This window comes from Leptidea sinapis, chromosome 32 (assembly GCF_905404315.1).
Source record: "Leptidea sinapis chromosome 32, ilLepSina1.1, whole genome shotgun sequence".
Classification (NCBI taxonomy): Eukaryota; Metazoa; Arthropoda; class Insecta; order Lepidoptera; family Pieridae; genus Leptidea; species Leptidea sinapis.
This window is the reverse complement of record NC_066296.1, coordinates 9,124,971-9,146,163: the sequence shown is the minus strand read 5'-3', so window position 1 is coordinate 9,146,163 and position 21,193 is coordinate 9,124,971. Positions and strand designations below refer to the sequence as shown.

Here is a 21,193-nt window from a genome sequence, read left to right as displayed (position 1 = left end):
TAGGATGCAAAAAAGGAACGCATCCTATCCCAATCTGCTGACTTGTAGTGCCAAACGCGGCAGGTCGCTGGTGGTCTGCGACGTTGGCGTCGGATAGGCACTACACTCCTGACCAGGCAATGGTCGGACGTTCCGAGAGGGGCGTCGACAGAGACCTGGTAACCATCGGGATGTGTAGTCAGCAGAAGATCTAATAAGGACGACATGTGGCTATCCACATCCGGGAGCCGCGTCGGCGACTCAACCAATTGGGACAGACCATACGCCAATGCAAAATTATGCACAGATCGCCCTGCGTAGTCTGTGGTACGTGATCCAAGCCATTCGGCATTGTGCCCGTTGAAATCACCCAAGACTACGATTTCAGCGGAGGGGATCTGAGCAAGCACGTCATCAAATGCCGCTTGAACGCAGCCCATGAGGTGAACCGTTTCTGCGTTACCACTATGGGACCTGTAGACACACGCATAGATGCGGACGCGGTCCTCTAAATCTACGCGGAGCCAGAGAGAAGACAGGCCCCTACCCTCAAAATTGCCGAGACGGCGACAGCAGATATCCTCCCTAACGTACACACATACCCCGGCATGAGGCATGAAATTATGCTCAATTTTGTACCCGGGGTACGTTAAATATGACGTATCGCTAGGTCGAGATATCTGCGTCTCCGTAAGGAAACACAAGGCCGGCTGCGACGTCTCAAGGTGGTGGTGGACGGCGTTTAAGTTGGAGTGAATTCCCCGGATGTTACAAAAGTCCACATTAAGCGTGGAGCGGGGTGCCGTGGTGTTGCTGCCCTGTTTGTCCTGTGACATACACGGTACTGTGCCCTCCCCAGAATACGAAGGGCAGCCCGAGCGCGAATGCTCGGGGAGGGATTCTCTGGCTCTACAAGAGCCGGTACCCTCCTGGGGTAATTTCTCTTTAAATACCAATGCTCTCATATTTTGTTGGGGGGGGGGAGGGAGGGAAGGACGGGGGGGAATGGCCTCCGGTCCTCGACACTAACCTATGCGAAACATAGCGGCACTAGGCCGCTACTTCACGCCGGTATTCTGTGCGAGTGTGGTAAGTAACCCGGACGAGTCTGGCCCGATTGTGCTGACGTCATGAGACAGCAGCGTGACTCTCCCACTTTCAAAAAGCCCGTAGTCGCCTCTTACGACACCCTTGGATCTGGGACTACCCTATTCTTTTTACGCCCCGGGGCAGCACAGGGCAAAGCAAATAATATTATGATGATTATAATAAGTTCTGGCTTTCAAAGTCTTATAATAAAGGCGGTATAGAATGAGATTAGTAATAGCAGGCTATTTAATATTTTATTAGTACTTAATCTTGGAATGTATGTAACGTACCAGGAGGTCTACTCGCAAAATCGACAACGACACATTTGGAACGATACGATAATACTCCGAATATACCGCAACTTCCCTGTTTGCTGCGGGATGATCTAGGTAGTATATTTTAGGACAATTTAGGAAATGATGTGATAAAGGCGTTGTTGCAGTGAATGTAATACGAAATTTAATATTTTTTAATAAGTGCGTATAGTTGAACTATCAAACTACTAAAACAAGTTTTAGAGTAGATAGTGGACGTAGACAGGAAGTGCTATCTGCTTGCGTAGGAGTTTTTTCAGTAACACTGCCCTTTCGGTATATCCCTTGCTAACTGCAGAAGAATCAATGGATCATTTTCTGTTTCTCCCATTATCTTATTGTAATAAACCCTCAACAGAAATACATTCATGAATAATATAATATACAAGAAATAATAATTGTAAACTTAAAACTTTTTGGGAGCCGTCGTTAGTAAAATTGTAAAAATGGAACCCTTATTGTTAATATATTTCGGTTTTGTTTTGATATATCTGTATGTTTTTTATTATTTTATGTACAAATAATTTATATCAACACTATGGCTATATATTATAATCAATATTAAATTATTATTTTTTAAATCAATAACACCTAATTTAAATGTAGTTTTACTAACTAACTTTTATTACATGAACTCATGAACTAATCGTATTTTAGGCATAAATCCCGTACACCGTGTACGGTAAAAAATCATATCTGGTGAATGATTCTGTGTTTTTGCTATGCAAATACGAAGCAATTAGCAAATTAGACTTATCTTTTTTTCACTTGCGATAATTGCATTAACTATCCTTCTTTGACGTGTAATCGTAATGTAGTGTGCTATTGCAATGTTTAATTATTCATGTGTGCGTTTGTGTATCATTTACAAACACCGAATGTTGTCTAGGTAACCTATCTATACTTTTAAATATCATTGATATAAGTGTTATTTGTCGTCTTTGGCAGCGCTATAATAATACAAGGGAACCTGCTGAACAGCATTCAGGCTGTAAAAGGAGTACAACCACTCGGCAAGACCGGTACATACAACTGACTGTAAGACTCCAGCCGATGTTAACCGCTCGAGAGATAGGTTGCCCAGTACTTTCCCAGGGGCGTAAAAAGAATAGGGGAGTCCCAGGCCCATCGGTGTCGTAAGAGGCGACTAAGGGCTTTTTAGAAGTGGAAGATGAGAACACAATAGAAGCAAATAAAGCCTTGTCCAACATAATGCACTCCCAAAACTGGCATAAAATGTTTACTGATTCATCTAAAGTCCCCAGCAGTCCTGTTGGACTAGCAGTATGAATTCCCTCTACTAGAATTATATTAAGTTATAGTTGCCCATCTGTCACATCTATATCAAAACTTAGGATTATAGATCACTCTCTGTGTGATTGTGGCCTAGATGAGGGAAATGTGGACTGATATATTCTTTACTTGTCCTTTAATGCATTCTTCCCTATATAATTGTATACCTCCTGAAATTCCTCGTCCTACTTACTTAAAGTATATCCTTTCCCCTGGTGTTTACTGCATTTGTAAATATCTTGTGTATTAGGAAAAATAAGATTTTAAGTTTAAAATTCTTAATACCTACACAAGTATTTATAAGTATATTGTAGTATTATGTGTGTGTGTGATTTTTAAGTCATTTTCTTATTTTACTAACAGCTTGTGTTATTTTTTCAGATTTAAAATAAAATAATTCAATTGTTGTATATAAACCCTGATCTTAACCCTTAAAACTGGAATGCTCTTCAACACCTGCACCGTACCGGCGTACCCTTTACTCATTAGTGGGTAGCTTACGGTCCTACCTCAACCTGACATTGGCTCAGTTGTGGTGACCTTTCCACAAAAGCCACAATATAAAGAAAAGGATAAAATATGACAACGTGGTCTATATTCTAAGTTCAAACTTCAATGTTCATCAGAAGAGTGAGTGTTCTGTGGTTCATCATAATATTATGACCTCGTCTAGGGCACAGGAGACATATGTATCAGTACGGAAACTACGCCTTGTTGATGAAATACTTACCTATATTTGCCTACACTCCATTGAAGCAATAGGGTTGTCAGGTTATTTTTCTAACTGACTTTAAAAAAGGTGTTTTGGAACGAAGTTCCATATAGTGCGTTGCAAATCGTAAAAAAGTAAATAGCGTAAGATTTTTATGTATAGTGTATGTATGATAGCTGTACAGTCTATAATGCAATATTATTGTCTACAAGATATTATGTAATATTTTTAAACAACATTTTATTGAATGTTTTTCTTGGAAACATTTTTTTTAAACATTGACAGGAAGCTTTGAAATACTTGTGTTTTTAACTTTGTCCGTTGAAGTTTCAATTCTACTGCAGTCTTAAGAAACTCTTCCCCGCAGTCATCCCACGAACATGTCTAGACAGGGCAATTATTGTTTTCGTGAGTGTCAATAACGAATATGACATCTATTTTGAGATCCGAGATGGCGGATGTGACTTTTACAATAAAATCAACAATTGGGTATCATTGTCGAGATTTTCGTGAGTGTCGGTGAATAAACAATTAAATCAAATCAAAATCAGTTTATTCAAGTAGGTCACGAAAATGATACTTATGAATGTCAAAAAAAAATTTTTTTCTTATAGAATCTACCGCTACTTCGTAAAGGGTTGAGCTAATGAGAAGAAGTAGCAAGAAACTCATTGCCACTCTTTTATATATATACACTCGCCTTCAAAAGAAAGTATCACACTTTTAAAATTGGGATAACGTTTTAAGTTCACAAGATATACTTTCAAAATAAAAAGGACTCCAAAGAGAATTTAATTTTGTACATAAAAACTTTATAGTCGGTAACATTATTTTAAGAATTGGCTGAAAAAAAACTTCAAAACCAAAACCATTCCTTTTTCAAAGTGGACGTTTCCGAATTACAATTTTACCATTCACATTTTTCTTTCTGTTTTAAATTTTTTTCAAGATCGATGGGTCTTGTTTTAAAAAATTATGCTAAAAAGCACATAACATTTATTTATCATGCCTCTTTCAGTTGAAGAATGTGCTAGGATCATGGTTTTTCTGGAACTAGGCATCAGTATGCGTCGCACTGCAAGAATGGTGGGTGTGACGGTACGAACGGTCCAGAAGGTAAAGCGAAGGTACGAAGAGACTGGACACCATCTGAGGAGACCTTGTAATGGCAGACCCAGGTGTACCAGTGCCCGAGAAGATCGTTATCTTATTTCCACTGTGTTAAGAAATCGCCACCAAAATGCAGTTGAAGTCCAGCAACAGCTATTTCAGACCCGGAGGGACTACATTAGTGACAGTACAGTGAGAAATTTGAAACTCCGAAGACCAGCGAGTGGCCCAAATCTCGAGAGACAGCATCGAGTAGCGAGACTGCGATACGCCCGTGAACACATGCAGTGGGATGAAGAAGAATGGTCAAGAATTTTGTTTGCAGATGAGTCTCGATTCTCCCTTTACACTTCTGATGGAAGGCGAAGTGTTTACAGGCGACCTGGTGAGCGATACCTTCTAGCCTGCATCTCAGAAAGAGACCAATGCGGTGGAGGCAGTGTACATGTATGGGCTGGCATATCTTCAGAAGGTCGCACAGAGCTAGTAGCCATAGAAAATGGCACCCTCACTGGGCAAAGATATGCTCAAGAGATTCTCAATGAGTATGCAGGGCCGTATTTAGCAAATATGGGTGATGGATCGATGCTGATGCATGATAATGCCCGGCCACACACGGCTCATATCGTACAAGAGTATATTCAGGAGGTCGGTATCAGCGTGATGGCTTGGCCATCAAGAAGTCCTGATCTCAACCCGATTGAACACGCCTGGAATGAGCTTGGGAGGCTAGTCAGAAATCGTAGACCACCACCTACTACCCTCAGGTCACTAAAGCAGGCCCTGGTAGAAGAATGGGAGAATATTCCCCAACATCGGCTCCGAAACCTAGTGCTCAGTAATGTTATTAATGTATAGTTATAGTTTCTAAGAATTAAAGCCTATAAAATTTGCAACTAAACGTTTTTAATCTTAAATCTCTACCTTCTATAGTTAAGAAAAAAAATTAAATTGAAAAGTGTGATACTTACTTTTGCAGGCCAGTGTATATATATATATTATTTCATATATTATTTTTTACATATTATTATATATTATTTCAGTCTTCTTTTCTTAAGTCGAGCATTATCGGCTACAACACCCTCGAGAATCATGAAAACAACACCCATGATAAACAAGTTGATAATTTCATGTAGCTCCAACTTGGATTTACATTTTAACAGCACTTGCTGGTATTGGTTTCAACACTCACGAAAACCATGACAAAACACATGTAGGTAAGTATTTTTAAAACCACTAAACCACACTCATAAAAAAATGGTAATAAATATTGCAGCCGCCATCTTAGGGTAAATTGTGAATTATGTTCACGAATTTATTATAATCGATCTCACGGACTTATAATTTGAATACATACTAATTATAATCTTATATATAAAATTCTCGTGTCACAATGTTCGTTCCTGTACTCCGAAACGGCTTGACCGATTCTCATGAAATTTTGTGAGCATATTGAGTAGGTCTGAGAATCGGTCAACATCTATTTTTCATCCCCCTAAATGTTAAGGGTGGTCCACACGAATTTTTTTTTGTTGATTTTGTTTGATTATGAGTCAGCCTTAAAAAATACATACAACTTCAAATTTTCACCCATCTACGATCAACAGTTACTTTTGTATCGCGATTTTAATATCGGCAATACAACGTTTGCTGGGTCAGCTAGTAATAATATAATAATAGATCATTGTTATACTACTTTATAGTTTAAAAAACGAAAACTGGAGTAATTTTTATGGAGCCAAGTTCAAATAGCCGTATACCACGCAATACGCTGGCATTTTTAAAAAGATCGCAGAAACAAATAACAACGTGACACTCAACTCGTATTGACCGCGAAAACTGTTTAGGGGCCTCGTCGATGCGCATGCGTCATTTCGAACGTTTGTAGGCAGTTTCCATACTGGTACATATCACAGACTAGGTAGGTACATATTTTCTACTGTGTCTAGGGTAAATGTGTGAATATGATGCAATAGTGCAGCAATACCATAAACCATTGATTTGACTTAGAACTTAGAAGCTGCTTGGTTTTTGGTAGGGGATAATAGTATACCTATACGTTTAGTATTGTTTTCTTATTCTAGTAAAAATATTATTTTTCCTTAGAAGTGTCAACTATCCAGTGAATAAAATCAATAAAATTAATTGTTTTACAGATTTGCATCTCCAATAATATAGTAGTGGTTAGTGTAAATTAATACAATGACATCCAAAACTCTCATAGATTTTGTGGTAAAATATCACAAACCACGTTTGTTAAATAATATTGTGTTTTTCCCGAGCAGTGGAAATTCATTTTTGGGAAGACGCTTAGCTAATTCTATTTGTGCTTCCAAAGTTCAGTCTCCTAGGCGATTTACCACAAGCACAACAAATTTTACAGAAATACCCCTAGCAAATGAACAGCCCAGTAAAACAGAAGGAAAGTTCCAGTTAATGTTTACTTGTAAAAAATGTAGCGCAAGAAATTCAAAACTCATCACAAAGTTGGCATATTACAAAGGTGTTGTTATTGTCATCTGTGATGGTTGTGAGAACAAACATTTGATAGCTGATAATCTCAATTGGTTCTCTGATATGAATGGTAAGAAGAATATTGAAGATATCATGGCAGAAAAGGGTGAAACTGTTCAGAAAATTTTATCAGAAGATTTAGAATATATAGCTAAAGATATTATTAAAGAGCCTGGATTATTAGGGTAACTAATGATGAGTCACTTGGAGTTGAGTAATAATGTCGCTTTAATATGTTGTACTACATTAATCACTGGAAGTGTTCCAAAAAGCTGTTTGTCCAGATAACTCCCGCAGAATTCTAACTTCACATTAAAAAACTTGGATTTTATCTTCATAATAATCCAGATTCCATCCATGTAGTGTCCGTCTTTAGTGAAGAATTCAAGGAGTTTTCTGACCCATACAAGCAAAATAATCTGCTTGCTTTTTAGAAAGGTGTTGACAAATAGAGTGTATAAACCTGTCTAAAAAGCAAGCAGCACTTCTTTGATAAGATTGATTGTTGATCACTGAATATTGGGTGACCTATACTCTCAGATATTATTAATAATACATCTTTTTTTCTGAAGAGGTTATGTTAATGCAAATTGATTAAAAGGTCCTGTTTCACAATGTCTACATAAAGAAGCATAATTATTTTAGTAACTCATATTGCGTTTCTCACACACTTATTTACCAGATGACATATAAACAGGTTGGTCTGGCAACCTTACATTCTGTTTGATGAAATAAAATAAACCGTTTCTAGAAAAAAAATGTAAGTTTCATTACATATTTTCGTTTGGTATATGAATCTATGGTTGTGTTTGATGAAATACAGTCTGTAATAAATCAATCATGATAATAATTGTTTTGCACATTTGGGTATAGAAATTTGGGAGTGTCAACTAAACAATTGTCATGATTTGAATTGCCATGAACCATCCTATAATTACATATGTGCTGGTTAACTCTATTATGCCGACCGCCGGAAGTTACCGAACCCGCGCCTCACATCGCCGCGAAAATGTTACGTAGATTTAAGTTTTAAAAATGTATGTAAGATTATAAGGTATTTATTTTATGGGCCTTGTAGCCTGAAATAAATTATTTATCGTTATTAAAATATAGTGAAACACAAATGATTTATAGTTGAAACACTAGTGCCTATTTAAAGCTTTACTTCTACATTGTGAAACAGAACCTAAGGCTGTTAAATATTCTGTACAATTATGTTAATGAGTAGCTTTAATAAAAAATAATTATCCAATATAATATTTTTATTTCAAATTGATTAACACTAAACATCTTCACAATATGGCAAAACTATAAATAAAGTATTCTTTAACATATACCTACATCAATAACTAAAACTAATTTGTGCTAATATAATCAAAGCACCATTTTGTCTTATGTACTACTATAAATTGGCACCAATATTATAATACATATACTAATGTAACATAATGACAAAAAAGGAATATGCATGTGTTTTTTAACATTTTCTCTATTAACATCAATATTGTAAAAAATGTATTAATACCTCGAAAATTGCCTTGTAATGGTGTGACAACAGAGTTGTTTCATTTATTTTGTACAAATTTGTGGATTGTATAAAAATCCATGTCCAATTTATTATATTTCACAAACTGAATGAAGTCTCAATATTCATTAAAAGGGGCTTTGAAACACATTAAATAGCTGAGTTAAATTTGTAAAATTATTTTTTTCATTCTTGAAGGTGCATAAAGTGTGACACTCAGGTGTGATCCCCTACTTGGGTGCGGCTGAGGGCCTCATGCCACATACACTGGCATTCTCCCCTTGGTTGAAAACAAACAACATTCATTCATACTCATTGTATTTGTACTCCATTCCTCTCTCCAACAGGCCTAGATTATAATTAGTGTTAATAAAGAAATTACCTTGTAACACACTCAATGCTATCCAAGTAAGTTATATGATAGCCATGAGAAGAGATCCTCACTCCACACTGGGCTCATATAAGAAACTCTATTGTACTTAAGCATGACTGTTAATCAATATGATAAAATAAACTAAATAGGAGAGAATGTGTGTTATAAGCACACACAAAACATGACTCAAGTGTGTGTATTGGGGCTCATTGTCCTAGGCGAAAATTGCAAAACCATTCATTATGTAATATCAGTTACATTTCATTCATATAAAATAATTGCTGTAAGAATTATTAGAAGTTATATTAGATTATCCAATACTGATATTTTACACATGTTCTTATGTTCAGAAAAATGATATAGGCATCAAAAAAATATAAGATACTAGCTGACTCGACAGACATTGTTCTGTATGTATAATAAATAAAATACTGTTTTTTATGAATTGTCAATAATATTTCCTAACATCAAGAATTCTTTCTTAACGTATGCTCGTTGTTGTTATAGTGAAATTGTTTCACAGCAGAACTGTCAAACTGTGTGTCAATAAATTCTCTCATAGAAAATATTTCCATACAAAACTAATATTGGAAATAAAAATAATTATGGGTCCCAAATCGAAATAAAAAGTATCCTATCTCTCAAGTTGGACCTAACAGCACCCTATGAAGTAATCCCCATTTAAATCCGTTCATTAGTTTAGGAGTCCATCGCGGACAAACAATGTGTCATGTAATTTATATATATTAAGATTATATACCACTTACACAAGGTAACCATTGATATACAACCACTATTTTAAAATTTCTGTATCAAAACAGCAAATCATTGACATATTCAATTACTTTAACTGTGTATGTAATTTCTTAGCAAAAATAACTCCACAAGCCCCACTACTCTATTCTCTGCCCCTTGCTTTCACTGCCTTGCACTTAAACAGAATGTAGTGAGTCATTATTAAGGCCATAATAGGCAGTACTTTGAAAGTTTATTATATAATACTTCATTTAATGTCTGCATTCTACATTGCCAAACTTCTTTTTGGTAATTAAAAACTAATGGTATATAACTAATATGTAAAGTCCTTAAAAAAGAGACAGCATATTATTTAACAAATGATTTATATTTGGAATATTAATCCTATATTATTAAAAAATACTATAAAAATATAAGGCACTAAAATCACATAGTTGATTGAAATTCGATGTTTTCATACACATATAAAAATTTCCTATATAAAGTACTTACACAATGTCTAAATCAATAAAGGAATGTATGGCAGTCTTTAATTTTCAAATGGTCATATTATCAAGCTTTATAAAATCTTGAAAAATCCAATAGTCAAATTGATAGTATTATTTGAGTTATTTTATTTACGGTTATATAAAAAGAATACTTGTTACCATAACATAGTCATTTCAGTCTTAAAAACTATGATTATACTCTTTAAAGTTTAAACCCTTTTGGGACGGCTTACAACAGCATAATCTGTACCATTACAATTGTTATGAGTGACATCTTCAATACCAATTTGATTTTGCAGGACTTGAGCTTGTGCTGCTGATGGTACCTGAGGGCCAGGTGTGTTGGGCTTTCTTATCATACCATATCCTAGGTGTGAATCATCAGCCAGCCGTGCCGGCTGCATTACATTTTCAACCTCATCATAATCATTCCATGTATCTTTACTCTTTGAATCATTCAAGGACAGTGTTGTTGGCCTAGCTTCAACTTTTTTATACTTTGAAGATTTATTCAATTTACTTGTTGAACCAAAATATTGCAAACGATCATAATTTTCATCTTCTGGATCAACAATAGGACTGGGTAACAGGATTATTCTTGATGACTCAGGGCCAGAAGTGTTTAAATTGTCTTGTGATCTCGATATAAGTTTCATGCAGTTTGAACTGTCACCCAAATTTGGAGTGAACTCAGTATGGTCTGGATCATCAATTCCTAAAGTTTTCCATGCTTCACTTCTTACTTCAACTTTATCATATGGCACTAAGGGAGGACTTTCTTTCCTAATTTGTTCAATGGGTTCGTAATTATCAAGTTTTTTATATCTTCCAAAGTCTATACTATCATCTATAGAGCTTGAAACATCTTTAACTTTGGGGACATTGATAATTTTTCTTGGAGGTTTCTGGGGTTTTGGTTTGAGGGCTGGTTTAGGCATAAGTAGTGGAGCCGAATCTCTCTCTGTACTTATGGTTTGTTGGCTGGAAATGGAACTTGTTTTAAATGACAGTGAACTTAAATTGAGATCTTCAGGCCTTGCAGCAACTAAGGGACTTCTTGAACCAGGGAACAAGTTAACACATGGTTGAATATTAAATTCAGAATGTTCAGGGCTATGTAAGTTGTCATTTCCAATCATTTGCTTCATTGTCTTCATCTTCAAAGACAAACATTTAAAAATTTCAGATTGGTTAGGATGTTCTAAATGAAAGATCCCTTCACCTGTATCACATTTTCGACCAGCTTCAAATGTAAATTTGCCTTGTCTATAACCATACCGTCTTATGTATCTATAAGGCCAAGTAGCATAAAGTTTATTATCATTAATATCTCTCAATTCTATAGCTGTTGCCGTCAGTAAAAGCAAATATCTAACAGACTCAAAACCACACCTTGTTGAAGCTTCTGAGACACACATTTTCACTGAAAATACTCCTTCACCAGATGAACAATACAGATCATTATCTTCATCACAACTAATAGGACTGCATGAACTACCTCTGAATGCGACAGACTGCAGTGCTGTTACCCATTCTAAAGTCTCAGCTTCTGATAAAGCACTTAACTGCTGTGTTAGTGTCTTAGTCAATATGGTAATTGTGTTAGGACTAGAGTGTGTTATTTTAATACAGTTTTCTAGTGTTATAATTTTAGGAATGGCACCAGTGGTCACCTCTTCTTTATTGTCATATATTTCCAATCTTTCTATACCTTGTTTACTTGCACTGAATAAGACACAATACTTTTGTTGCCAGTTTTTCTGAAATAACAATAAATTTATGAGGATGTAAGAATTAATTACCTAAGAAATATTAAACGCAACAGTTTTGGATATCTATGCTTGTGAAAGACAACTAACTCAAAAAGTAATCTCATTTAATGCATCCTAGTAAATTGCGTCACATGCTGTGTTATAAATAAGAAAACCTGCAAGGATATGAATTATTACAAACCTTTTTTGGAAATTTACTAAAAACATTTCCCCCGGCTGGTGGGAACAAAAGGCAACCTGACTTAAGCTCGTCTTGGTCCATGTTTTGATTTCTGCCTAGTAATTCTTAACTTTTATGTCCATAAGCACAACATTCCAAACTATCTTTTTTAATTTCCGTGGTAAGATTGCATTCCTATTTTTGATTGGATTACCGATCATCACGCATCAATAATAATTCATCAACTCAGTAGTATCCAGATTTCGGTACCTAGGTTTTTACTTTTTTATATTCCATTCCATGATCCATCAGTCATCACTCATCAGCGACTGTCAACTGTCAAGTCAATCAAGGAACACTTACTCTGACGAGCTAGCAATTTTTTTTAAATTTATTTAGAGCATTGGCAATGTGACACCAGCCCAAACCATAATACAATATTTTCAACAAAACAAGTTTTCTGTCATAACCAAATAATTATATTAAAAACAACGTTTTTAAATTAAAAGAACACTAACAGGATCAATCAATAAACTACCATTTAAACACTATAAGTAATAAAATGAAATATGAATTTAACCAACTTAAATATAAAAATAAATAAGAAGTATTAAATTTACAAATCACCAAAGGTGAAACATTTACATTCGAAACAAAATAACAGGATATAATTGTGGATACCTTAAAAGATGCTGAACCGGGTTCGGAATAACATTTCATCCTACATATTTTTACGTCAATTAAGCTCCTTTTTCTGCCGTGATGCAGTAATGTGTAAGCATTATTGTGTTATAGGTGGTCTGATGGATGCCGTAGCTAGGAAATTTCTGGGCAAATGAGACTTAACATCTTATGTCTCAAGGTGATGCGAGCGCAATATTGTGGTGCCACTCAGAATTTATTGGGTTTTTCAAAAATACTGAGTCGCACTTTATTGTAATGGGCAGGGCGTATCAATTACCATCAGCTGAACGTTCTGCTGGTCTCGCCTCTTATTGTCATAAAAAAAATGAAAGAAAATGTGGTCTAAATCACAATAGATGTGCAGATAAACGCGCACGGCCGAAATTATAGGCCGTCCTAAATATTTTTTATGATTTTCAAACCATAACCTAGTACTAGAAACCGATACTATTTCAGTCAAACATTTGCCTTCCTTCATGCTTAGATGTAGCCGAGGAATCAGTACAATGTTTTATCATAAGGCGTTTCAGGTATCTAAATCACAATGTGGTACTTTTTAAGTCTGAATATTATTTGTGGATTTGGTAAGCGTATCAACAAATTTCCTGACTTATAAATTTAATAGACAACTTCTTTACTTATAAATTTAATAATCAACAGATGGATGTATACGTTTATTTTTCAGAGTGTCCAAGGCGCTCATAGAATTAGATAATATTAAAAAAATTGTCTCACTACAGCTACATTTAATGTGTTCTAAAGCAAAAATTATACCAAGAATCTCAGCCAAAAATACAAATAAGAAATTGTGACGACTTTCCCTACATCCAAAAAAGAATGTCGACGCCTGCAGCTTTAAACCAGCAAAGTTTATATTTACATGTTTAATGTATTTTTGTAAGGGTTTACTGTTATGTCCTTCTTGTTCAATTACACGTGCGTCAGCAAGCAATAAATTTGTTTCATTTCTTTAATTAAAATTAAAATACTACCTGTTGAGTGCTTCTACATGGTCCTAGATCAAGCCGGATATATAAGTTTTACCAATTACTTGGAGTACATTGGAAATTCAGCGATAATTAAAAGAAATTAAGAAGAATTAAAATCACAAGGTCATTGAGGTTACCGGTGTGAATTATTATGAAGAAGGTTCATTTGGATTGGACATAATGCATCAGGATTAAGTTGTGTTAAGCCTCAATTATTCTTTTTATACACCCAGTGTTCGATAACAGGTAGTATTAAGCTTAATTAAAAGGTCAGTACCTATAAATATTACCTACTAATGTTAATTGTGAACTAAATACCTACATTGTCATTGTTAGTTAATAGCAGGTAGCACACGTGCATTATAACTTGGTTTGTGTTAATTAAATATTTTATATTTGAAATTAAGTTAATTTGTGCTTACAAATAGTACTGTTGGTTTAAACCACATCAATTAACTATCTTAATAATTGACACAAACTGTATTGATACCTCATTAACAGTGATTATTATTATAAGCAATAAGTATCTACAGTGCAGATATTATTGTAAGTCTTAATGGAAGGTTGTAACTTAATTTTCTTGCAACTAAAATTGTAACATATAGTTACCGAATGTAAGAAATTAGTATCAACATATAATATTATATAGAGAGATATAAATATATCTCAATTATATAGGTATACTGTTAATTTAATAACATTTTATTACAGATTGCGTTCTAGATTCCTCAAATCTTATTATTTGTATATGTAATTAATTTTAAATAAACTGTAGCAATCAAGGATAGGTACATAGGCACCTTGTACATTGCAATTAAGTTAATTAGAGATAAGACTTTATATCGAGAGCTAATATTTGTGTAGGTTCTTAAATTGTTAGTTATTACCTATCTTTATTTAATTTGCATTGTATAACGTTCCAGGTTGACAAAGCACTAGTTCTTCCATAATGTCCGAAGAAAAAGAACTCATTAAGAAACGCGGTAGTTTCAAGGGTCGTCTCACGACATTCACCAGCTATTTGAGCACCCTGACTGCCAGTTCAATGACTGCTGCCGATGCAGGCGAGTTACAGTTGCGTATAGGTAAATTGGAATCCCTCTACGAGCAATTTGACGAGGTACAGTTGCGATTAGAGTGTAGTAGTGATCCTGATGGACAGATGATAGAAAGGAATGCATTCGAGTCGCAGTATTATAAAATGCTCGCTACAGCACACGAAATGTTAACGTCATTTAGCAAAGCTAATGAGGATGGTCAGAGTTCAAAACATACTCGGGCAAACCGCAACAACATTGTTAAATTGCCTACAATTCAATTGCCTAAATTTAGTGGTTCTTACGACAATTGGCTCGAATTTAGAGATACTTTTACAAGTCTGATACATAGCAATGACGACATTGATGAAATAAATAAATTTCATTATTTACGATCGTCTTTGGAGGGAACTGCTGCAGTGGTAATTCAGTCTATTGAATTTTCAACTAGTAATTACAATGTTGCGTGGACGTTGCTGTGTGAAAGGTTCAATAACAAACGGTTACTAGTACAAAATCATGTAACATCTATATTTAATATTGAACATATAACAAAGGAGTCGTCATTTGCGTTGAAGCGTATTATCGACCAAATAAATAAAAATTTGCGTGCATTAGAATCGTTAGGAGAACCAGTCAAACATTGGGACACTCTTCTTATTCACATTATCACACATAAATTAGATACTAAAACATATCGTGAATGGGAGGAGTTTAAGGGCCGATTAGACAAGGATGCACCTATATCCTTTAACTCCTTCATGAATTTCATACGTAGTCGCGCAGATTTAATTGAAACTTTAGAATTATCTCGAAATAGTGCTTATAATAGTCCCAAAGAGTGCAATAAATCTAATACTAAAATTAAATCTATGATTTCCGTTCAAAATAATCACAACAGATCTAACTCTTCGCTCTCGCTATCTCAAGTATGTCCTAAGTGTCACGGGGAACACACTTTAAATAATTGTCCTCAATTTTTAGCGCTTAGTAATAGTGCAAGGTTACAGCTGTTGCCTAATTATAAAATTTGTTTTAATTGTTTTCGCAGTGGCCACTTTTCGAATCGGTGCAAGAAACCAGGCTGTAAGATTTGCAGGCGTAAACATAACACACTAGTTCACGTAGCAGAATTGAAACCAAACCCCATCACGAACTCGGCGCCGCTGGCCGCTGTACCAACGGCTACCGATGATAACAAACCGGTTTCGTCACGTCCTGCCTCTAGTGCTGTTTGTACTGATGACTCAAGCGCTAAGTTGACTCTTTCAGTACATGTCCCGGGTTCGATTCCCTGTGAAGTTTTATTGTCTACGGCGTTAGTCAAATTATTTGATAGTGAGAATCGTGAACACATAGCACGTGCTGTACTAGACAGTGGCAGTACGTCATGCCTGATGACGGAAAATTTATGCAAACAGCTTAACTTGCCTTTACATCGTATAGATACACCTATACTAGGCATTAATAATTCTTTGTCGCATACAAGTAAAGTATGCAGCGCACCTTTGAGCTCGTTATGTGAGGATTATACAGTTGATGTTAAATGGTTTATTTTGCCATCCATCACTGATAAGGTGCCTTCAAATAAAATAAGTTTAGTGAATCTGAGTATTCCGTCTGATATTTGCTTAGCCGATCCTAATTTTAATCAGCCTGCAACTGTTGACCTTTTGATTGGAGCTGATCTGTTTTGGAACCTGTTAGGTACTCAACGCGTTAAATTAGGTCATGGAAAACCGGTTCTTTACGAGACTAGACTTGGGTGGTTAGTCTCTGGCCCGATTAACAGCGGCTATTTACCAGGTTTTTCTCGGCATATCAAATGCAATTATCTTCAATTAGATATGATGAACGAAAGCTGTGAGGACATTCAAAGCCAACTTACGCGCTTTTGGCAGCTTGAAGAAGTAAGCCCTCAGTCACATAGCTTTTCAGTAGAAGAACGGTTATGTGAAGAATATTTTCAAAAAACAACTTCACGTTTAGAAGACGGCCGTTTCTGTGTTAGAATACCTATTAAACAAGATCCAAATTTATTAGGAAATTCAATAAATCGTGCTAGGCAGTGTTTATTTTCATTGGAGCGCAGAAATAGTAAAAATCATGTATTCAACCAAATGTACCATGATTTTATGTCAGAATATGAATCTTTAGGTCATATGTCTAAGTGCGCGGTTACCGATTCAATATTTCATACATATTATATACCTCACCATGGCATTCTGAGAGAAAGCAGTACGACAACCAAATTGAGAGTAGTTTTTAACGCTAGCAGTCCATCTACCTCAGGCTTTTCTCTCAATGATCTTCAGATGGTCGGCCCTACCGTTCAAGATGACCTCTTATCGATTCTTCTACGTTTCAGGCAACATAGGTACGTATTGTCTGCCGACGTAGAAAAAATGTATAGGCAGGTGGCGGTACATGTTCATGACAGACATTTACAGCGAATCGTGTGGCGTGACGATCCTTCTCAGCCTCTCGATGTTTATCAGCTGAACACGGTCACCTATGGTACGGCTAGTGCTCCATATCTCGCCACGAGATGCCTCAAACAGATAGGGTTAGAGTGTAAAGACAAGCGGATTGCAAATATTATCATTCATGACTTCTACGTTGATGATTTGCTCACAGGGGGCGCCACAGTCGATGAACTCAAATTTATACAGCAGGTCATCACCACGGAACTTGCATCCGCCTGTTTGCCTTTACGGAAATGGAGGTCGAATGAGTTATCATTAGTTGGTGAAGGAAATCAATCTTCCGTAAATTTAAATATCGGCTCTCCCGAGCCAAGTAAAACTTTAGGCCTTGGATGGTTGACAGACACTGACAAACTGTGCTTTTATAGTCCTAAAAATATTTCTAACGAAAATACGAAACGCAACTTATTATCAGTTATTGCTCAGATTTTTGATCCGTTAGGACTCCTAGCACCGTTTGTGATAACCTTAAAAATGGTTTTACAAAAACTCTGGCTATTAAAGATAGAGTGGGATGAACCACTACCACCAGAATTCTCAGATCTATGGTCTAAGATAATTGTAACATTACCTACTCTGAATAACATTCGCATTCCACGTTGTGTTATATGTAATTCACATCAATCTGTAGAACTTCACATATTTACCGACGCTTCGGAGCGTGCTTATGGTTCCTGTGTGTATGTTCGTAGTGTAAATAGTGTAGGTGACGTCTTAGTACGACTATTGTTCTCAAAGGGTCGAGTGGCGCCAATTAAAACATTGACAATTCCGAGACTTGAATTGTGCGGTGCTGTGATGGGAGCTCGTCTTTATGAAAAGGCTATTGGTTCGTTAAGACTTCAAATTAGGCAAGTGACATTTTGGACGGATTCAACAATTGTTCTTGGATGGCTCAATATGTTACCAAGCAAACTAAATACATTTGTTCGTAATCGCGTCGCCGAAATAGTAGAAAAAACCAATCCATTTCCATGGAGACACGTTCCAACCGGCCAGAATCCCGCAGATTTCATAACTCGTGGAGTTGGTGCTAATTTGATCAAGTCTTTAGACCCTTGGTGGTGTGGTCCTGAATTTCTTCAATTAGAAAAATCTGGCTGGCCTAACGTTACCGCGGTCGCAAGCGACTTACCAGAGACTCGCCCAGAAATAACTCTCCATACAATGAAAAGCCAGAGCTCTCAAAACTCAATTATTGAATTTCATCGTTTTTCCAACTTTACTAGATTACAGCGTTCCGTTGCGTACATGTTACGTTTCATCAATCGTTGCAAAAGGCAAATCATGCCAACGTCTTATTTAGGTGAAGATGAATTACGGAATTCGTTGTATTTAATCATTCAAATGGTACAGAAAGAGTCCTTTCCTGAATATGAGTTACTATTAAACAAACAGAAACTTCCTCCGAAGAGCTCTTTAAATAAATTTAATATTTTCTTAGACAAAAACAATATAATTCGCGTTGGAGGTCGCCTTAATAATTCACAGTTTTTATATGATAAAAAAATATCCTATTTTAATACAGTCCACACATCGTTTTACTAAATTATTATTTCAACATGAACATAAACGTCTTATGCATGCAGGCCCCCAGCTTCTTTTGGCCACAATTAGAGAAATGTATTGGCCCATAGGTGGTCGCAACCTAGCAAGGATATGCTACCATCAATGCGTGCTATGTCGCCGCATGAAGGGTCAAACCGTCAACCCTATAATGGGGAACTATCCACAGCAGCGTCTCGCTGTAGGAGAACACCCATTCACTAGCGTAGGGGTGGATTATGCTGGTCCTATCACCGCAGCAAGTCGTCAAGGTCGTGGTTGCAGATTTGTAAAGGTTTACATTGCCATTTTCATTTGCTTTACGACTAAGGCCATTCATTTGGAGTTAGTAGGTGATTTAACGAGCAATAACTACTTGTCGGCATTGCGTAGATTTATAGCGCGAAGAGGAAAACCCTCTAATATGTATTCCGACAATGGTACCACCTTTGTAGGTGCTTATAATGAGCTCTCTAAATTTCTAAAAAGCAACTGTGATTCGATTGCTGAAGGTGCAGTCAATGAAGGCATTAATATTCATTATATACCGGCGTACAGTCCTCATTTTGGCGGATTATGGGAGGCTGGTGTTAAGTCGACCAAGTATCACTTAGTGCGCGTGCTGGGAAATTGTCATTTAACGTACGAGGAGCTTAACACAACTTTGGTTCAAATTGAAGCCCTGTTAAATTCACGGCCTCTGACCCCGCTGTCATCGGAGCCTGACGACCTGATGCCACTAACACCAGGACATTTTCTGATTGGGAGACCATTCACATCGTTACCAACAAGTGACCTCACAGATCAGTGTACAAGCCACCTAAGTCGTTATCAACGGATTGAGCAGTTACGTCAACACTTTTGGAACAGATGGTCCAAAGAGTATATATCTGAGTTACAGACAAGGTCTAAATGGCAGTTGGCGAAAAGTGAGGTGACAATGGGATCATTAGTAGTGGTAAAGGATGATCATCTACCACCATTGAAATGGCGCTTTGGTCGCGTTGTGGGAGTTCACCCAGGATCTGATGGAGTGACAAGGGTCGCAGATGTTAAATGTTCCAACGGGATACTCCGACGTGCTGTCACCAAGATCTGTCCACTGCCAATCTGCACTGAGGATGCTGAAGATGGTGGGAAATAGGTTTTCCCACGGGTGGGGATATGTCGACGCCTGCAGCTTTAAACCAGCAAAGTTTATATTTACATGTTTAATGTATTTTTGTAAGGGTTTACTGTTATGTCCTTCTTGTTCAATTACACGTGCGTCAGCAAGCAATAAATTTGTTTCATTTCTTTAATTAAAATTAAAATACTACCTGTTGAGTGCTTCTACAAAGAATCATAAAATGCAAAACTAGTCCAATCTTTAGTTTTAGAGCCATTTGCATACGATTTAACGAAATCGTTCTCAACACCAAGAAACTCCAGAAAATCATATTTAGATTCAAATTAAATCAAATCAATAGTTATATCTCGTATTACGTAACTCAAATTCAAATATTTTTATTCAAAATAGGATGTGATATCACTTATTGCAAGTCAAAAACTACCACGCATTCCAAAAAGTATGCCTCAGACCTGAGAAGAACCTGCGCAACAAAGTCAACGAGCTTCTCTTTTTTCATAAAAAAATATGGTTACAAAGTAATATAGTTGCTTCTCAATATTACATTATTAAAACAAGGTCTTAATATAGACCATAATACTATGGTATTTTGGTAGCCATTACATATTTGAACTTTGAATTTAAAGATACGTCTTGAAATTCAAATTCAATGTTCGAATAATATGTGTAATGGCTTCACTTATGAAAGAGTATTTTGGGAGTGGTTTTAAATTGTATTTAAGAATATCAAAGTTGTCAAGGTACCTCAATGTTACTTCATTATCACGACATTCATCCAGCTATCCAAACGATTATCATCTCTTAAGGGAGACAAGTTGAAACGCTTATGTAGTAAATAGCAGTTCAAAAACCCTCCACAATGGCGCTGTTCTAGACACAGAGTATGGTATGAAATATGGTGAATGTAGCAATTGTTTACGAATTGAAGTATGCTGAGTTAAAAAAAATTATATTATTGTCGACTAAAGTAGTTAAATAGGCGCTTAGTCAAAATTTCAAATATCTACGTTATACAAAATAATGTTTTTTTTAAGGAAAAGGAGGGCAAACGAGCGTACGGGTCAACTCTATCTCATCAGCTCGAAACATTTGACAGCGTGCAACACACGCTACTTGAATTGTCGAATATTCTGTGCTCTTTCTTTGAATATACATAATATGAATTTTGAATATTCGTATATAATTTATTATACACATAATTAAAGCTTCCATACTCTACAAAGGCACTTTACTGAGAT

General features: G+C 36.1%; 4 protein-coding genes and 1 pseudogene across 7 annotated transcripts in view; 3 read left to right on the top strand and 2 right to left on the bottom strand.

Annotated features, from left to right (window-relative positions):
* Window positions 1-21,193, top strand: part of LOC126974376 (delta-1-pyrroline-5-carboxylate synthase) — a 649,376-nt gene that overhangs the window by 90,821 nt on the left and 537,362 nt on the right. The window lies entirely within an intron of this gene.
* LOC126974382 (DNL-type zinc finger protein-like) lies at window positions 6,339-8,268 on the top strand. Of its 2 annotated transcripts, none has more exons than XM_050821858.1 (2): window positions 6,339-6,418; window positions 6,654-8,268. In XM_050821858.1, the coding sequence occupies exon 2, from the start codon at window positions 6,700-6,702 to the stop codon at window positions 7,198-7,200; it is 501 nt and encodes a 166-aa protein (XP_050677815.1). In that variant the 5' UTR covers window positions 6,339-6,418; window positions 6,654-6,699; the 3' UTR covers window positions 7,201-8,268. The 2 variants fall into 2 exon arrangements, with proteins under 2 accessions (XP_050677815.1, XP_050677816.1); XM_050821859.1 differs by lacking the exon at window positions 6,339-6,418 and adding an exon at window positions 6,449-6,544.
* Window positions 8,256-12,406, bottom strand: LOC126974377 (docking protein 2). Its single transcript, XM_050821854.1, has 2 exons — window positions 12,107-12,406; window positions 8,256-11,913 (listed from the first exon to the last, which is right to left on the bottom strand). Exons 1-2 carry the CDS (start codon window positions 12,185-12,187, stop codon window positions 10,363-10,365), a joined length of 1,632 nt encoding a protein of 543 aa, XP_050677811.1. The 5' UTR covers window positions 12,188-12,406; the 3' UTR covers window positions 8,256-10,362.
* LOC126974327 (uncharacterized) lies at window positions 12,768-20,715 on the bottom strand (annotated as a pseudogene).
* On the top strand, window positions 18,812-20,109 carry LOC126974379 (uncharacterized). The gene has a single exon (XM_050821856.1). The coding sequence runs from the start codon at window positions 18,861-18,863 to the stop codon at window positions 19,968-19,970; it is 1,110 nt and encodes a 369-aa protein (XP_050677813.1). The 5' UTR covers window positions 18,812-18,860; the 3' UTR covers window positions 19,971-20,109.

What these genes read in the sequence shown, in the direction of transcription:
- LOC126974382 (XM_050821858.1), top strand. Translation starts at nt 6,700, where the DNA reads ATGACATCCAAAACTCTCATAGATTTTGTGGTAAAATATCACAAACCA.
- LOC126974377 (XM_050821854.1), bottom strand. Translation starts at nt 12,187, where the DNA reads ATGGACCAAGACGAGCTTAAGTCAGGTTGCCTTTTGTTCCCACCAGCC. An exon ending in TTAGTAAATTTCCAAAAAAG is followed by an intron (nt 11,914 to 12,106) that starts GTTTGTAATAAT and finishes TTGTTATTTCAG; the next exon opens with AAAAACTGGCAACAAAAGTA.
- LOC126974379 (XM_050821856.1), top strand. Translation starts at nt 18,861, where the DNA reads ATGCATGCAGGCCCCCAGCTTCTTTTGGCCACAATTAGAGAAATGTAT.